Here is a 17,346-nt window from a genome sequence, read left to right on the forward strand (position 1 = left end):
ACAAGTTTCCCCACTCTATGAGTTCCTGATTCTGGAGGCTTGAAATGGAAGCATGGGGAGACTTTGGTTTCTTTCACTCCCTTTTTAAGCCTTTGCAACTGAAAGATTTAAATGGCAATGCAGGGAGGCTTGCAAAACACAATGTATGACCACCGAGAAGAGTGCAGAGTGAAGAAATACCATGGGGCATTTGCAGCAGCACAACCAAATGCCTTCATCTGCCCCACCCACAACAAAACATGTCTTTTCCATATCAGTCTTTACAGCCACAGCAGGCACTGCAACCTTCCAACAGTTTGACTTCACCCCCAAAGGTGCACTCCTCCATTGTCCCCTGATACAGATGCCAGAAAGACACTATACACCTATCAAATTTTACCTAGGAGGCAGATCTTGATAAGGATCTTGCCCATGTAGCCAAATGATTACCCACCTCTCATCTACATGAAACCAGTGGGGCAGAGGTTTTCTGGGAGAGTGAAGTATGGGATCATCAGAATTCTATGACTCCAATACCTGTTTTTCCTTTGCATCAAATCCAAGTGAGGGAGTGCAAGCCATGAATGCCTATCTGGCTGCTGCTCTGATTATATCTCCTGTTTCAAAGGCAAATATTACTGCCTGAATCTATTTCTATCCCCCTGTTATCACTGTATCTTTTGATGTAGTCACTGGCACCTTAGTGTCCAAAATTGTATGTGACATTTAATAAAACTTTGTTCTGCATCTGTTTCATTTTCTCTCCTTGAGACTCTAGTATCCAGTGCAGGTGCATTTGCACTCAGTGGTTATTGGTTACTCCAATTTTAATCAAATCATCAACCAACCACCCCATAAATAGTGAACGGTAACTAAGGAAGTCTCCATAAAACCTAAGTGAACCAAGATCCTTCTGGTTCCCTTCTAATTTCAGCAACAGACCTTATGGTCCAAATGTTTCATATTATTATTAGTATTAAGACTACTATTATTGGGTTGTATCCAGCGGTGGCTTTGAGTAAGCACTAAGCATTTCTGCTTGTGCAAGGTGGGGCTCCCAATTTTTTGCTGTTTCTCCAACTCAATGCAGCTTCCCATGCCCCCCAAGCTACCCCTGAGGATATGAGACACAGAGGGAAAGAATGGGAGGCAGGCAAAAATAACAACAAACAAAGTTAGAGCAGAGTCAGAAAGGCAAGAGAAATAAGGGATGATTGATGCATTTATTTATGCAAACCATTGTCCAGCATATCAGATGATGAAAAATGTTATGTTTTCTCTCAATTTAAAACCACCTATCAGCAAGAAACCTACACATATTCGGTCAGTTGCTTATTTAGGAACTGAACTGTGAGAGATTTAGTTTGAAGCCATTAGTCCAATTAGTATCTGCTATGCTTGCTTGTAGTATATTTTGCTCGACTGGGATGTTTGCCAGTGAAATGAGGGATAGCATGTCAGCCCCACAGTTCGAAACCGACATTATAAAAGTAGGGCAAATAAATTAGGCCTCTGTCATAGTAAGGGGAAATCAAAGCAAGAAGCAACTCAATTTAATAAATCTCATACTATGGGAATTCAAGAAAAACAACAGGTGCTGTGATTCAAACATCAAAAGAATATACATTTGTGCTCCTTTTTCTAAAACAAGTGATGACCTCCTCACATTTTCTATCAAGTACAAACCTCCTATGTGGTTTTAGGGTTTTAGAGAGTCATCAGGGAAAATAAAGAGTAACTAAGGAACCTAAGAAGTATACGGTAACTATACACTACCAATTGTATGTCTCACAAAATAGCAATCTTCAGAATACACCATGCTTTACAATTTTTATACTTAATCATTGGTGGGGCATCCACATGCAATTGCAGGCTTAATCATTTCAATTCAGAATTGGTTTGGGTTTTCCCCAAGCCTTGAGAATGCTTAGAAAAGTATTCAGCTTATGATAAAAATTCTCCAATGCATGGCAAGACCCACCAGCTCTTTCATCTGCCAATTTCCATCACAACCTCCTTTACTAGATTTTCCCCAGACATATGAGGGGTAATGGGATGGGAAGGATATGGCTGCCAAGCATTTCTGCAAAAGTAGAGGGCATTCCCCAAGTTTTCAGCTCTGTGCAGTCGAGACCTCCGATTGTGCATGGGCCCACCATTTTTACAGGAAGTGTGGCAAATGAGATAGCTTATCAGAGTGAACTGAAGGCAGTTCCATCCAGAGTCAGAAATATCAACCAAACACACCAAGAAGGTTTTGTTGCTTTGGAATGGAACTGTTTTCAACTTATTGTGAGAAGAACTTTTTGTTTTTGTTTTTAAAAAACCTTCTGGTCAATGAATAAAGAGGATGAAAAATACTAAACTTGCTAGAATTCATATTGGCAGGAATGGGCAAGGAAGTATGGCATAGTAAGTTCATAAACTATATACAGTTAAAGACTAACAGATTTGTTGTAGCATAAGAATTCATAAACGAGAGTCCACTTCATCAGATATGTGATGGAGTGTTGCATATGATGAACTGCATTCCCATCCATACCAGGTTATCTCATACCAGATGTGTTAGTCTTTAAAGTACCACTAAAATTTTTCAATGTTTTTGAAAACAAATGATTTTGTTACATATTGTCAATAAGTTATGTCATACAATCGGGTGGGGCAGAGGGGCCAGGGATCATGCAAGCAAGATAAACTGCATGAGAGGAAGCCCCCAATAAGAAAATGCCTCAAACCCACTGAAAAAAGTATCAAAGAAAAACAATCAAGCAAACAAACAATCAAGCAAAGAAAAACAATCAAGCAAACAAGCAAATTGGGCACCTGTGTGAGTTTAGCATACAGGATGAGGAGACCAGTGCAGACAGTCCACTCTTTCCCATTTTAATATCACAATTAAAAATGTAATATTACAAATTACAAATTCCCAAGTGAACAACAAAAAGCCATTGTATCAAGTGTGTTGCACAGAATGGCACAGGTGTAATTAGTGCAATAAATTATTGCCTCTCAGGGAACAAGTTTGATCACTTAAGGCCAACGTAGTCAACTGGGTGAAACAGAGAGAAGTTTGTTGACGAGGTCCTTAAAGACATGCCAAAAGTATTTCACTACTGTACCATGGACCCTATTGACACAGAAAATGAGGGCTTGGGTACTCTGAGAGAGGAACTATCCATGAAGGAACAAACAACTATCTTCTTGTGCCAGGAATCCACCACCTGGGAGCCAGGTTCTCCTGATAGTGAGTGATCTGATTATAATGGAAACAGACAGTTGGATTTGTCATGGCCACGGAGATGGCACAATGATGTTCCTGCAAGCCTGGCATGAAAGTAACAGATATCACACTTCATCTAGATAGGTTGGCAGATAAAGCTAGGGAGGCATCAGCAGTCATTGCACATGTCAGCATCACTGACAGGAACAAACAAAATGTGGTTCTAGAACCAAAATTTAAGTTGATATGTAGAAAACTGAAATCCAGAGCCTCTGCTGTAGCTTCTTCAAGTATGCTACCTGTTTCATGCATAGGACCAGTTAGAAAGGTGGAGCTGAAAAGTCAATGAGCAAACAAAATTGTGTTTTTTTATTTTACATATTTTTATTGCTTCTTTGAATTCTATGGAATTCAAACTGCAATAAAATAAAAGAAATAAAAGTAGCAATAAAAATACAATTAAAAATCAATACAGTGGTACCTCTGGTTATGAACTTAATTCGTTCCGGAGGTCTGTTCTTAACCTGAAACTGTTCTTAACCTGAGGCACCACTTTAGCTAATGGGGCCTCCTGCTGCCGCCACACTGCCAGTGCGCAATTCCTGTTCTCATCCTGAGGTAAAGTTCTGAACCCGAGGTACTACTTCTGGGTTAGCAGATTCTGTAACCCGAAGTGTTTGTAACCCGAGGTACCACTGTACAGATATTTAATGCAATGGATGCACCACTTGTGGTCTTCAGGCACAAATCCAAAGACATGCCATGGGCCACCTGAATGGGAACCCCTGCTGTACATGAAAAAGTCACATTACAGGAGTTCATTTAGCTGCTGCAATATAAACTTTGATTAAAGAATAAAATAGTGGTTTCAGATTTATGCCACTCACAATCTTTTACTGAAGACTTTTCTACACACTATATATCCAAGTGGTCCCTTCTTTAAAACAAAAAGAAAAAAAAAGGTTGAACATGTGCTATTTGAAGATAAAAGCATGAGATCAGTAAACATTCCAGAATAATTCTAAAGTTAAATTGAATGAAATTAGAAACCCAGTGTAATACTGTACATATAGGTGGTATCCAATGTTGTCTGTCTGCAAATGGAAGTTATTTGTCAACGGAAAAAGCTAGAGTTGCAATTCTCAGCAGTTTTCCCTCCACTCTGCAGCCTCCTATGCCCCCTCTAAATTTGCTCCGGGGGATCCTCAAACATTCTAGTTTGCACCAGGGTGCAGTGGGCTGCAAGACTGGATACTACTCTGTGAAAATGTGATCACTTTAAGATATGTTACCCAGTGAGACCTTGGGAGCTCAAATTTGAGCAATGCCTTGTGCAAAGCCAAAATCCCCCCACCTCCCCCTTTCCATTCTGCATCATAGGTTGTTATATAAAATTTCATATTTGGAGGTAACCATTTCTGTGATACTGATTTTGTGTGTGTTTGCAGAAAATATTCTAACAGATGGTAGTGGTAATTTATGACTAAACTTAATTAACATTTTGTCAAATTGTACTTGAATGCTGTGGCTCTTGAGTAGAGGCTTCATGCCAAGCATAATGGTAAAAGTGGGGTCAGAGAGCCTTGGACTTACCAGGAAAGGAAATGTGGTATCGTAGAATATTATAAGATTTTTAATATTTCCCTGTGTTAGCAAAATATACTAATTCAGCCATCTTTGTGTAAACTGCATAAGGCCATGAAAGAGTAAGTTGCATTAGCTTCTCTATAGTATAAGAAACTTTAATGAGTTTTATATTACTTAAAAACAAACTCTTCTGTACCTGTAGAACATATCTGGGAATTTAACAATAATTAAATTACTTTGGCAATAGAAAAAAAGTAGAATAAGTATATGTAACTAAAATGCACATCCATTTTTAAAATTTACATCAGCGGCTGCACCTCTACCATCTGGAGCCGCAGTGCTGCAGGAAGCAAGATAAATGGTTGAGATGCAAGAATACAGTATATTTTAAGACAAGAGCACATTGGCATAGGATATTTTAACACTAACCCTAGTCTAGACACCATGAAGGTACTGCCAAAGCACCTTGCCTACAGTGCAGATTGCGTGGCTCACTTGCTTGTATCTGACAGAAAAGTTCCCAAAGGCATTGCGTAGACCAGATATATCAGTTATGCATTGACGACTATATAATGTACAACTGAACTCACACAGATTTGCAGCTCTTGGGAAAGAAAATGACTATTTTATTCGGGTACAATCCAAAGACAGACATGTAAGTTCCGATGAGTCAAAAATCACATAAATCATTCTATGCTGGGTCCTATGAACTCCAGATGGAGTTTTGTTGCCTCCATCTCATTGCAGCATCCCGGTCCTGACATCTAAAGACCCTTAGGAATGGTGTGATATGAGACATGGGGTGGTCACAGCTGGAGGGGGACCAGCAAAAAATAAGGACAGCCTTGTCTGGTGAGCAGAAGCTCCTTCAGTTTACACAAGCCGTCCGTTGGATCAAATCCACTGCCTTCATTTGATGTATTTTAGTGGGACTTGGGTACACCTAGCATTCTGTGCATTGTCTCTCTTTTATTTGCAAACCATCACTCTCCACTTCCAGCCACTTAGGCACCAAAAGACAAGGGCGTACCCACCATGCGGCAAGTTAGGGCAGCTGCCCTACTCTAGAAGCAGGGCTGGTGGGCAGAGGCGGAGCACAGCCCGGCGGAGCGCGAGTTCGCCATTCCCGCCGCACCGCGCCGCACCCTCCCTCCAGCTCCCCGGCGCGCCCTCAGGCAAGGCCAAGCGCGGCGGGGAACCAGGGAGCGCGGCGCGGTGGGCGGGAACGCCGAACTCGCGCTCCGCTGGGCTGGGCTCCGCCTCCGCCCACCAGCCCTGCTGCTAGGGAGGGGCACAGCCCGGCGGAGCGCGAGTTCGCTGTTCCCGCCCACTTTGTGGCCCCTCCCCTTCCGTGCCTTGGCCCCTCCCCTTGCCCCCCCTAGTTTTGATCCTGGGTACGCCCATGCCAAAAGAAATTATCAAGATGGAAAAGTTTGGCAAAAGTCACCACTAAAACTAAGTACTTACTTAATCACTTCCTCTGTCTAAAAATTCAGGAATGTGGTGGGTTGGTGTCAGCTGTGTTTTGCCCTTTAAAATGTTAACTATAGTTGTTTAGAAAGGCTTTGCCTCTTTCTCAGTGTTAAAAAGAGTAACCGGAACAGTTGGGTGGAAACACACTTTCTAAGCAACAGATATATTTTTTATCGTGATCAATGTGGAGCCAGAAGCAAGATGGGAGTAATAAATGCCAGGGGCCAGGTTATGATCTGAGAACACATGAAAGAAACCTCCACCTTTTAAAAACTAAGCCAGCGCAGGAGATGGCTGCCTCCTGCCAGGGAACACTTAGAACAGAAATGCCAAGAGCCAGAGTGGCTTCCCCCTTGTTTATGATTGCAAAAAGGGTTTCTTTGGGGTCTATTTGCCTCCACAATGAAAGACAACAGCAGACTCTCCTGGAACTCTGGCTCCTATGTACATAAAGCTGGAAAGCTGCTGCCTTGAGGTTTTAGCCTCAGAAGACCTGTACCAATTAACAGTTCAATAGGCACTTGGAGAGCCTGAAAGTGAATGAGCCTTGCATACCCGGAACTTTTCAGGACAAGGAGGGAAAGTTAGGGAGATCTGCTGAGGATCAAACACCAGCTCTGTACTACCGTAGACACAACAAAACCAGGGCTGTGGAGAGCCAGCTAGCGAAATAAGGCTTGTCAGAACAGCCGGAGCAGCAACGGATCACACCGAAACCGTGAGCGACAGTAAGCAATGCAAGAGGTTAATTTGCATTTTGAAATGCCCTAAAACCCAGCTACCACTTGCAATACGTTTGGGAAGCACCAAGTCAGCCTGGCTTGTTTACCAACCGGATCCTATTTATAACTGCCATCTAGAAGTAAAGTTAAAAGTAGCACTGATTTCAATAAAGTTATTTTGAAGTCATTAGGTCAAAGTAAACCAGAGGGTAAACCTTCTGTCCTGTGTTCAAACGATGACCGCTGCAGCAATGTAAGGGCGTTGAGCAGGGATAGTCCTATTTTAAAACCTCCTCCTTTACTATGTGAAACTACTGTACTAGGGGTGAGGAAAGCAAAAGATAGCACCATCGCGTTGAGGAGGCGTGCATCAACAAGGGAAGGCGGAGGCTTATTCAAGCTTACCTGGAATCCAAGCCTTGAGATCTCAGTCCCAGGTAGGAACTGGGTTGAGGGGGAGGGGGCTGGCGGCGCTTTGCACATGGACAGCGGCAGTCGTGTTCTTCCCCCTGCCACCTGCAAAGGATCTCTGACTCAAGCTGCAATGGGGCAGGCAGGGCGAGACCGGTTGTTCTCCGCTTACCTGAATGCCTGGAAGAGGTGAAGAACCTGGGTGCCTGCGCGCCCGCTCGCTCCCTGGAGGAGGAGGACGACGACGAGATCACTCTGGCTTCTCGATCCACCGAGGCGGAGGAGTAAAGGGCGCCGCCGGTCGTGTAGCGCCGAGCGATGACCCGTTCCGCCCCCAAGGGGTGAAAAGGCGCCTGGTGCTGAGGGCGGCTGTGGCCGCTGCTCCTCTCGCGAAGGGCTTTGAGCAAGAGTTCCAGCAGCGCCTTCCTGTCCGCCGCCGCCGGGTTCTGGAGGTCCCGGGTCTTGTTCTTGGCGGCGGCGGCGGCGGCGGCGCCCTCGGCTCTGGGCGCCCGTCCTGAGGTGAAGAGCAGGAAGAAGAAGAGGGCAGGCAGCGCGTGGTGGCGGCGGCGGCGGCGGCATGGCTTGGCCCCTTGCATCTCTCGGCTTCCTGAGGGAAAAGAGAGCGAGGCGGCGGAGGCAGCGCTCGGCGGTTAGCTCCTGCTGCTGCTGCTGCTGCTGCTGCTGCCCCTTCCCGCCCTCAGCTCCCGCCTCATGGTGGGGCCGGCGGTGGCCGCGCAGCGTGGGGCTCGAGCGGAGGTACCACACGCCGAGCCCCGCGAGCGCGAGGCCGCTCTGGGCGGCGGGATGGTCGCCGCTGCTTGCGGGCGCGCCAAAGGCACGTGTCGCGGTTGCCGCGCCGGAGAGAGAAAGTAGGGCGTCCGCGCAGCAGCGGAGGCTCCTTTCCAGCGGCCGGAGCCTTCGCTCCTCTCAGCTTGGCCGCTGCGATGGGTGTCAGGCCAGCTCCCCAGGCGCGCGCTCTGCTAATAGTCCCACCGGGGGCCTCGCCAGTTGCCAGCCTGGACGCTCGCTTCGCGCTCGGGTCTGTGGCGGGGCGAGCGCGTGTGAAGAGAGGAGGAGAAGAAGGAACGCCAGGCGGAGCGGGAGGAGGCGGAGGAGGGAGGGAGGGGCTCTTCGGGCTGGTCCCGCCGCCGCAGCAGCAGCGACCCCGCCCACCATCAGGCTTCTGCGGCTTCCCTTTTAGACCCCGGAGCCCTTTAGGGCACATTTATAGACACGGATTATGAGGAGGGCATTAAGCAGGCCACGCATTTCGCGATCCGCAGGGGCTTTAGGCGGGATTTGCCTGGCTTTCTTTCCCAAGCGCTCCTGGGGGTTTAAAGCGCTCGACGGACAAGTTTTAACTCTGAGCAGGGGGGCGCCAAGTAGGGGGCGGAGGGAGGAGAATAGGTTGAATGTATTTGTAGGAGTGTCTCTGCTTATTTCTTACCCGGATCTTTAGGTCTCTGATCAGAATGGGACTTGGGTTATCTCCGGGGCGCGCAGTTGCACCAACGTTGTGCGCACCTCGAAAGTTATTCTCGTATAGGGCGGGGTAGTTATTTGTTTTTTTCAGCATTGCACATCTGCCTGGATTTTCTACCACAGTTTATTGATTTCCCCCACCATGGAATATGACAATTTTAAAGCATTTGTAATTTGACATCTCTTCTAGATGTCTTGGGCACCCAGGACATGGAGGAATCGTCCGAGGTGCTGTTCGAAACCTGATTCCAGGACTTGGAAGCAGCAACCTGACTTCGATTTTTAAGTATCTCTGTTCAAACTGATTAAGAAATTACACCCTTAACCCAAAATTATATTCAGAAGCCAAAGTCTCTCTTTCTCTCTCCCTTAAACACAGCTAAAATCTTCTGCATCCCGAAATACTATATTCTTTTCTTTCTTTTTTAGCCCTTCCGGAAAATTCCCTCTTCGTTCCTTTTTTTTATAAATACAGTGCAATCCTATGCTTGTCTATTCAGAAATAAACCCTAGGGGAATAAAATGGGGCTTGGTCGAAGTGTTCGCAAAATTGCAGGTTTAATATCCCTCCGCCTCCATCATCGATGGCAACTACAGTACTGTATTTAGATTCGTAACCTGTCTTTATAGGGTGGGGATTTTCTTCAAGCTCTGATTTGGGTGGTCTTACGCCTACACCCACCCATACCTCCGCCGCTTTAAATCCAGCCCTGGCCATTCTGCTGAGTGGGGCCCTGGGCTACCTTTCTGAAGACACCCATGTTTTAGACCCCCTTGGGGAAAAAAGAGAAGCGATTGGAAACCCGACCAGGAGGGACTCAGGCTCCCAAGCTCGGTACTTTATACCCCTAAGTAAGCTCTTCCAAATATAGCGAACAATTAGGATTAAGGGAGGGAGAATATTAATTCAGTTATTCACAAACCCACTTCTTTGGGGTGTGTCTCTTCCAATTCCCTTCCACCCAGTGTTGTCTTTGAAATAAAAAATCTAACGGGGGGGGGGGGGGACACAGAAACACCCACCCACCCGGTGGTCGTAGCGTCTGCACAAATGCAAACTTCTTCCATTCACCTTCCTCATCGGCAGGTGCATCGCCTGGGAAGCGATTTCACTGTTCCTTCATACCCCCCCCCCCCCGAGGGCACCCTGATTCATTTCAAGCAGAAATATACTAGCAGACAGAAACCTTCAGTAATACCCAAGGGACCCCCGTCCATTAACAACAACGTTGAGAGACCTGCCTAAAGCCTGTCATGAGTCTTTTCAGGGGCGAGGAAAGGACTTTACCGTGCCAAAGTTGCCTCTTCGGTCCTGCAGCTTCCCCGCTTGGAGGCTGGTCTGCGATCCGTAAAAACTGTGTCCTGGGCGTCGCTTCGGAGCCGTCGGAATTGGCTGCCATACACCTGTCTTATATAGTTCCGCCTCAGCCTGTCCGCTGGAGTGCTATCGACTTTAGGTGGGTGGAAGACAACGAAGTCTTCTCTTAATCATTCTTCTTCGACTCAACGAGGGTCTTCCCCCCTCCTTTTCCTGACAAACTTCCTCCTCCCCACTTTTCCCCCTCCTCTGAGGACGCAGGTTCAAACTCAGGGAGATGACTCCCCTCCGCTACTTGTGAAATGAGATTGTCGTCCAGATTAGAGGATGCTCCGAGCTCATATATCCGATCGTTTGGCTTTCTTAGGTTAGTGGGATTCCCTAGTATTGACGCATTGGGGGGGAATGACCGGAGTGGGTGGGTGAGACATGCAGCAGGAAAGGTATTTTTTTTCTCCTAGAAACTAAATTGAGGGTGGAAGACCCCCTTCATTTCAAAGGACATGTTGTGTATAAATTGCTCAAAACCAACCGTGAGTTGATCGTGGGAGAAGGGGGGGGGCAGTAAAGTGAGCATCAAAAGGGAGAACAAAAAATCGAGCTCATTCAAAGTTTTATCTATGGCTGCAGAATGCAGACACACCATTTATTTAAAGTATTCACTCCCCACCACCACCCCGCACCCCCCCCAAAAAAAGAATCATGGGAGGCGTAGTTTATCCTTCACAGAACTACAACTTCAAGCGCCCAAAACTACAGTTCCCATGATTCTTTGTGGGACAGGGATTTATTTGGAATGCACTTTAAATGTATAGTGTGAAGTGACAATAAAATATCCTATGACACCCGCAACTATAATTCATTCAATCAACCATGCTGGTGTAGGGGAAACAGAACGGCTTCAGTTGAAGGAGAGCATTTTAAACCCATCAAAGTCAATGGGCTTTGAATATTATTTAAAATGTCTGCAAAATAAAAACAAGAGAATGTTTCTTTATGCACAGAATTAAATGTTTTGACACGGCCCTGCTTTGAAAATCAGAGAAAGAGTCACTTTCCCAGCACAGTGTTTACTGCTGCGAGAGAGCACTGGGACAAAGTCTTTAATGAGATCCAAAAACGAGGAGGAGTTTGGATTTGATATCCTGCTTTATCACTACCCGAAGGAGTCTCGAAGCGGCTAACATTCTCCTTTCCCTTCCTCCCCCACAACAAACACTCTGTGAGGTGAGTGGGGCTGAGAGACTTCAGAGAAGTGTGACTAGCCCAAGGTCACACAGCAGATGCATGTGGAGGAGCGGAGACTCGAACCCGGTTCACCAGATTACGAGTCTACCGCTCTTAACCACTACACCACACTGGCGAATGGGGTTGTTGTCCAAAAAGATCTAAGCATATGCGTGCCTACTCAGAAATAGGTCTCATTAAATGCAATGGGACCTATTCTTAGGGAGTGAGCTTTAAGATGTGCTTGTTTGTCCTCCCCTCCCCCCACTTTCCCCATCCCTTTTCTCATTTTGGCTCTTGCAGGTTCTGCCACATTTTCCCAGCAGCTTATTGGATATATGGGGCTACGGAAACATTGATCTGTATCCCTCTGAAACATGACATCTATCCATGCAAACTCATTCGCTACTAGGGGTATCAACAATGTCAGGATACTTTCTGACATTTTGTTAGAAGTGTTAGAAAGCTGACATTTAGTGCATACAGTACATAGACCCAACGCACCTCCATCTCACTTTGCTCCAACAGGAATTTAATGTGAATGAGCCTGCATTTTAGAGGAAGGCCTCATACAGACTGGAGTCTGAGGTGACGTTGAAGCTGCTTAGGTCACTGTTCTCTTTTGTGTCTTACACATGGTGTCCTCTTCCTCTTACCTCCCACCCACCCACCCCACCCCCACAGATAATTCAGTAAGGGGAGAAAGTCTGATATAAAGTTGCACATTACATGACAGTGGATGTACTGAAGCACATTTTGTGATGTTTTTTCAAAAGCGTAGTTCTACTTTACTGGCTGCACCACCTGCTAGATATAGCATTTCGTGCATTGCATCCTTTTCCACCAGTTGTTGTATCTTTATAATTAAGATAAGATAAGATAATATATCTTTATTGTCATTGTCCCCTTGCAGGAACAACGAAATTACTCGGTTGCTACATCCACTACTTTTTTGTGCGGAATGGCTGTTCCACAAAGCAACTGTATTAAAAGTAAAAATATAACTTGTCCATGCAAGTACAGTAGGCAGGAAAGGAAAAGCAGAGAGGAAATGAAGCAGCAGCCTCTCATGCCAATAATTTCACATGATTGCCTGGCTTGTTAACATTATTGCTCATTGGTGCAAATTTGCTGTATTGAAAAACTTGTAGAGGAATGGTTGTTAAAATTATTGGACTTAGCTGAGATGGCAAAGTTATCATTTTCTTCATTTCTTCATTTCTTCCGTTCCTTTTCTCCCTCTACATTTTTCTCACCTCCCCCCCCCTTTTCCTCCTTTTGGTTTGTGTTTTTATTTAGATCAGTTTCTTTTAGATATTGGATATCAATCCCCAGCACCTCTTTGATAAAAAGATATTGGATATTAACCTTTATTTATTTTCTTTCAAACTTTAATAAAAAATTATTGGGGGGAAACCTTGCATTTCAAATAATAATAATAATAATTTATTTATTTATACCCCACCCATCTGGCTGAGTCTCCCCAGCCACTCCCCAGCCACATATGAAAGGTGCATACCAGAAGTCAACAAATACCTGCATGCACACCCACAATTGACTTATAGGTGTCCTTGCTTGGGGTAGTACCCATACTTTTTTTTTTACTGCTCTTTTGTGCAAATCTGGTACACAGAAAAATGTATCTGCTTGTACTACCAGCAGCTCCCAAAAGATTGCTTACAAGGGAACACAGCTGAGAAAGGTTCCCAACTCCTGCCTTAAAAACCTGAAGGATAAAAAGACAAGCCATGGGGTGCTGCTGAATGAGGCCACCTTTTAGGATCAGTCTCACTCAGTTTCACAACAAACAGGGAGATCTGTAGCTCTGTTGTAGAGCATTTGCTTTGCATGCAGTATGTCTGCAGTTCAATCCCCAGCACCTCCCAGGTAGGAGTGGGAGAGAGGGCTATCTGAAATCCTGGGGAGCTGTTTCCACTCAGTATACCGTAGACAATACTGAGCCAGCCACTATACTGAACCACCACTTGTCTTATGTGGTATAAGGCAGCATCCTATGTTCCTAGGACAACCACCCCTGCTGCAGACCAATTTACATCAACCAGTGAAAGCTTCAGAAAGAAAGAAAAGTGTATGTCTGTATCCTGTGTATTAGAACTGTAGAGTTGGAAATGACCACAAGGGTCCAAACCCCTGTAATGCAGGAATTTTTTGCCCAATGTGGGGCTCAATGTGGGACCCTAAGATTAAGAGCCTCATGCTTTTAGCAACTGAGCTATCCCGTTGTCTTAAAGTATATTATGTATTTCTGCTGGTTATACTGTTGCATATAACTATAAGAAAGGGAGGGAGGGAGGGAGGAAGATTTAATTAAAAGTATCAAGAAATAATACCCGGAAGCTGTATGCCGGCTCCCTTGGCCAGTAAAACGAGATGAGCGTCACTACCCCAGAGTCGTCCGCAACTGGACCTAACGGTCAGGGGTCCCTTTACCTTTTATCAAGCCCACTTTCCTGTTGAATTGAATTCTATAAATTCCATAAAAGTGAGTGCATAAATGTGATCTTTTAAATGTTGTCAGCCATGCAGTGTTATGCAGCCTGTACCAAAGAAAATTGTGACACAGGAAAGAATGTTTCTGAGCACATGTACAGGATGTGACTGAAGGGTTGGCTAACTCAACCTACTTTTAGCTCCAATGAAACAATGGGAACACAGACTGTTTTGACTAAGCATATCGAGCAACTGAAAACCACCCATCTATCAGTCTTGGAAATGGTAGACTCAGTTTCAAATCCTGAGTCATCACGGTGATTTGCTGGATAACTATTGGCAAATGACCGCCTCCAACCTCAATTTCTTGTGTATAAAAAAGGAACAATGGTGCCTGCCTCAGTTGGCTACAGTGAAGATAAAATATAAAGCTGTTTCTGTGTTAATAGAAAATGTGATTTTGAAAATGAGAAATTGAATTGAGAAGACTGGTAATGTGGGATGATCTTCCAATAGAAAAGTTCTGATATCTAATTAATTTTCACAATGGCAGCATGAAAATCTAGATAGAACTCATATTTAATGTTACCAGGATCACATAAAAGGTGCTTTACTTGCAAATTCCTGTGTGTGTGTGTGTGTGTGTGTGTGTGTGTGTGTGTGTGTGTGTGTGATAAATGTGTGGATCTATTCAAGGTCTAGTAGCTCACACTACAATAAGTGGAATATCATAGGACTGTTGATCAAATCTGGATTATTGCTTTTAAATGCATTCTTTGGTATCTCACCTTACCATATTGATCTAAAAGGTGGGGTATATATTTTAAAATAATTGAAGTATGGGACTTCTTCAGCAAGTGACAAAAACTGCAAACAATAAACTAAGGTGCGAAAAGAAAGAAAGAGGGTGGTGGAGGCCAAACCTAATTGAACCATCAAAAGTCATAGATGTAGTTGAACAGATAAAGCCTAATAAAGCTGCCAGAAAGAATTTAATAATTACAGGAATACTAAAGGCACTGAGCGATGCCTGGAAGGTATGGAAAGTGAAGGTATGAACTCATTCCTAATCAAAAGCAGATACGTACAATCTGGGTTGGGGAAATATGTCCCCAGTGAAAAAACATTACAGATAAATGCCCCAGACAATAATAATTTAGAGCTGAGCTTCGTGACCCACTTTTCAGTGTGCAAAACTATTTGCTGTGGCATATGGCCTGTGCAATCTAGAGGGATAAAAAAGCTAATTTGAAACTTGTCAAAGCACTGTGCAGCTTAATCCAATACATGTTTCTTCCAAAGTCTCCACACAGCCCAATAGGAGCTTCTTCCATGTAAGTACATTGGTTTCGCAGTCTTTGAAGATTGAAAATTGAAGGCATATGCATCCATTTTATTATGAGGGATGTTAAAAAGGCATTGCAACATTCTGCAGATTCAACATTTGCATACTGTAGGCATCACTTCCTCCTCGGTGCTGCTGTGTCATGATCTGTCAAGATTTTCCAAAAACGTCTTCTTACACAGTCCACCCATGTCCTGTATCTGGACCGACTTCACACAGGCTAAGGAATAATGCAAGGGGTAAAGGTAAAGGGACCCCTGACCATTAGGTCCAGTCGTGACCGACTCTGGGGTTGCGCGCTCATCTCGCATTATTGGCCGAGGGAGCCGGTGTATAGCTTCCAGGTCATGTGGCCAGCATGACAAAGCTGCTTCTGGCAAACCAGAGCAGCACATGGAAATGCCGTTTACCTTCCCACTGTAGCGGTTCCTATTTATCTACTTGCATTTTGACGTGCTTTCGAACTGCTAGGTTGGCAGGAGCTGGGACCAAGCAACAGGAGCTCACCCCGTCACAGGGATTCGAACCGCCGACCTTCTGATCAGCAAGCTCTAGGCTCTGCGGTTTAACCACAGCGCCACCTGGGTCCCAATGCAAGGGGAAGTTGAGGATAATCTCTGTAGCCTTTTTTTGTAATATTGCAATTATTATTAGACACCCGAAGATTCCAGGGCCTGTTACAACAATTAAAACATTAATATTAAAACACAGTATTACACAATATTAAAAACAGTTTGAAACAACCTAAAATTACAAAGGTAAGGTGGGTACTAAAAATACACATCTCAGGTGTCAAAAGTCAGGGTGAACAGGTGCGTTTTCAGCATTCACTGAAAGCCTTCTGTATCTGTGGAGGTCACCCAAACCTTTAAGAACCCTGGAAAAGGAGGGGGTCTAAAACAGGCAGGGAACCTTGTGGATACACAAAACAAGGCCAGCCTACCATTAGGCAAAATATGATGCAGCAGACAATTGCCTCCTACAAATTCAATGGCAATGGGGTGGAGGAGAGAGCTTTCACTTTCCCCCACTGCCCCTTCTCTTGTGATTTTACTTAAATCTGATGCCTGCATGAGGATTTTATTTTGTCATAATAAGAGGGCCAGACTCTACCATGCTACTGTATAAAGGGAGCTTTGTATCTGACCCTTCCCAGTAGAGGCAAAGAGAGGGTGCATTTCTACTGCAGCTGGGGAATAGGCTGAGGGTCAGGAAACACACCTGGTTTCCATCAAAAGTGCTGGATACTGTAGAAGAGGCTTTAAAACTTCAGTTAGAAAGATAAACACTACTGTTTAAGTTACAGGTAGGTAGCCGTGTTGGTCTGAGTCGAAACAAAATAAAAAAATTCCTTCAGTAGCACCTTAAAGACCAACTAAGTTTTTATTTTGGTATGAGCTTTCGTGTGCATGCCAAAATAAAAACTTAGTTGGTCTTTAAGGTGCTACTGAAGGAATTTTTTTACTACTGTTTAAGAATACTGTTACCTATCGTAGTTATGCACTGTTTCTAGAAGGTTGTTTTTCACTGCTTTGAGAAGTTTTAACTGTATCGTTCTAGTATTGACAAGTTTGCTGCCCTTTGGTGAAAGATCACAATATAAATTTAATAGTTAACAGCAGGCATTAGAAAGGCAGAATATAAATTGCTTGTCCATCTAAATAAGTAAAGTAAATAATTGGAAGTGGTAGATTCTTCCATATTACCTGTCTCTCTAAACCTGCTTTCATACAGTATATTCAGGCAATATGCACATGAGAAGTCTCAAACTCAGGGAAATCATTTCTCCCTGCTGTGTTTCAAGTGGTATTTTTAAGTTGCTGTGCAAACATCAGGAATGTCTTCACCTGATTTGCTTCTCCACACCAAACCCCCCACTTCAATGAAGCTGTCATCTGAGCATGTGCAACGGCTGTCTGAAAGGTACACACCTCAGCTTAACCATGGCTTATGTGTTCAAGTTAGATGGAGCTGTTTGAGGGAAAGCACATCAGAGAGGGATATTTCTCAAGACACCACAGAATTGTGGCTAATGTCATGCATACTTGGCTTCAAACACCAGCTGTGGAAATGTACTGGTTCTGGAGTAAACAGTCTATTCAGAGGGAGTAGATACCGTAGTTCCCTGACT

The 17,346-nt window shown here is 44.5% G+C and overlaps 1 protein-coding gene and 1 long non-coding RNA gene across 4 annotated transcripts in view; one reads left to right on the top strand and one right to left on the bottom strand.

Moving 5' to 3' along the window:
- ALKAL1 (ALK and LTK ligand 1) overlaps positions 1–10,414 on the bottom strand; it is a 32,975-nt gene extending 22,561 nt beyond the window's left edge. The window contains exons 1-2 of one of the 3 annotated variants that reach the window (XR_015951488.1): positions 10,163–10,414; positions 7,387–7,999 (exon numbers count right to left, since the gene is read on the bottom strand). Coding sequence is in view for 2 of the 3 variants with exons in the window: in XM_088675489.1 (XP_088531615.1) it covers positions 7,565–7,999; positions 10,163–10,274 (547 nt within the window). In the remaining variant the exon portion in view is untranslated. The remainder of the gene's footprint in view (positions 1–7,386; positions 8,000–10,162) is intronic. The other 2 variants (XM_088675489.1, XM_035125446.3) reach the window with 2 other exon arrangements.
- Positions 7,298–9,209, top strand: LOC148684845 (uncharacterized). Its single transcript, XR_015951489.1, has 2 exons — positions 7,298–7,418; positions 9,065–9,209. It is a non-coding gene; the product is annotated as an uncharacterized LOC148684845 (long non-coding RNA).
- Positions 10,415–17,346: the final 6,932 nt, after the last annotated feature.

Source organism: Zootoca vivipara, chromosome 8 (genome assembly GCF_965207765.1).
Source record: "Zootoca vivipara chromosome 8, rZooViv2.hap1.1, whole genome shotgun sequence".
Lineage (NCBI taxonomy): Eukaryota > Metazoa > Chordata > Lepidosauria > Squamata > Lacertidae > Zootoca > Zootoca vivipara.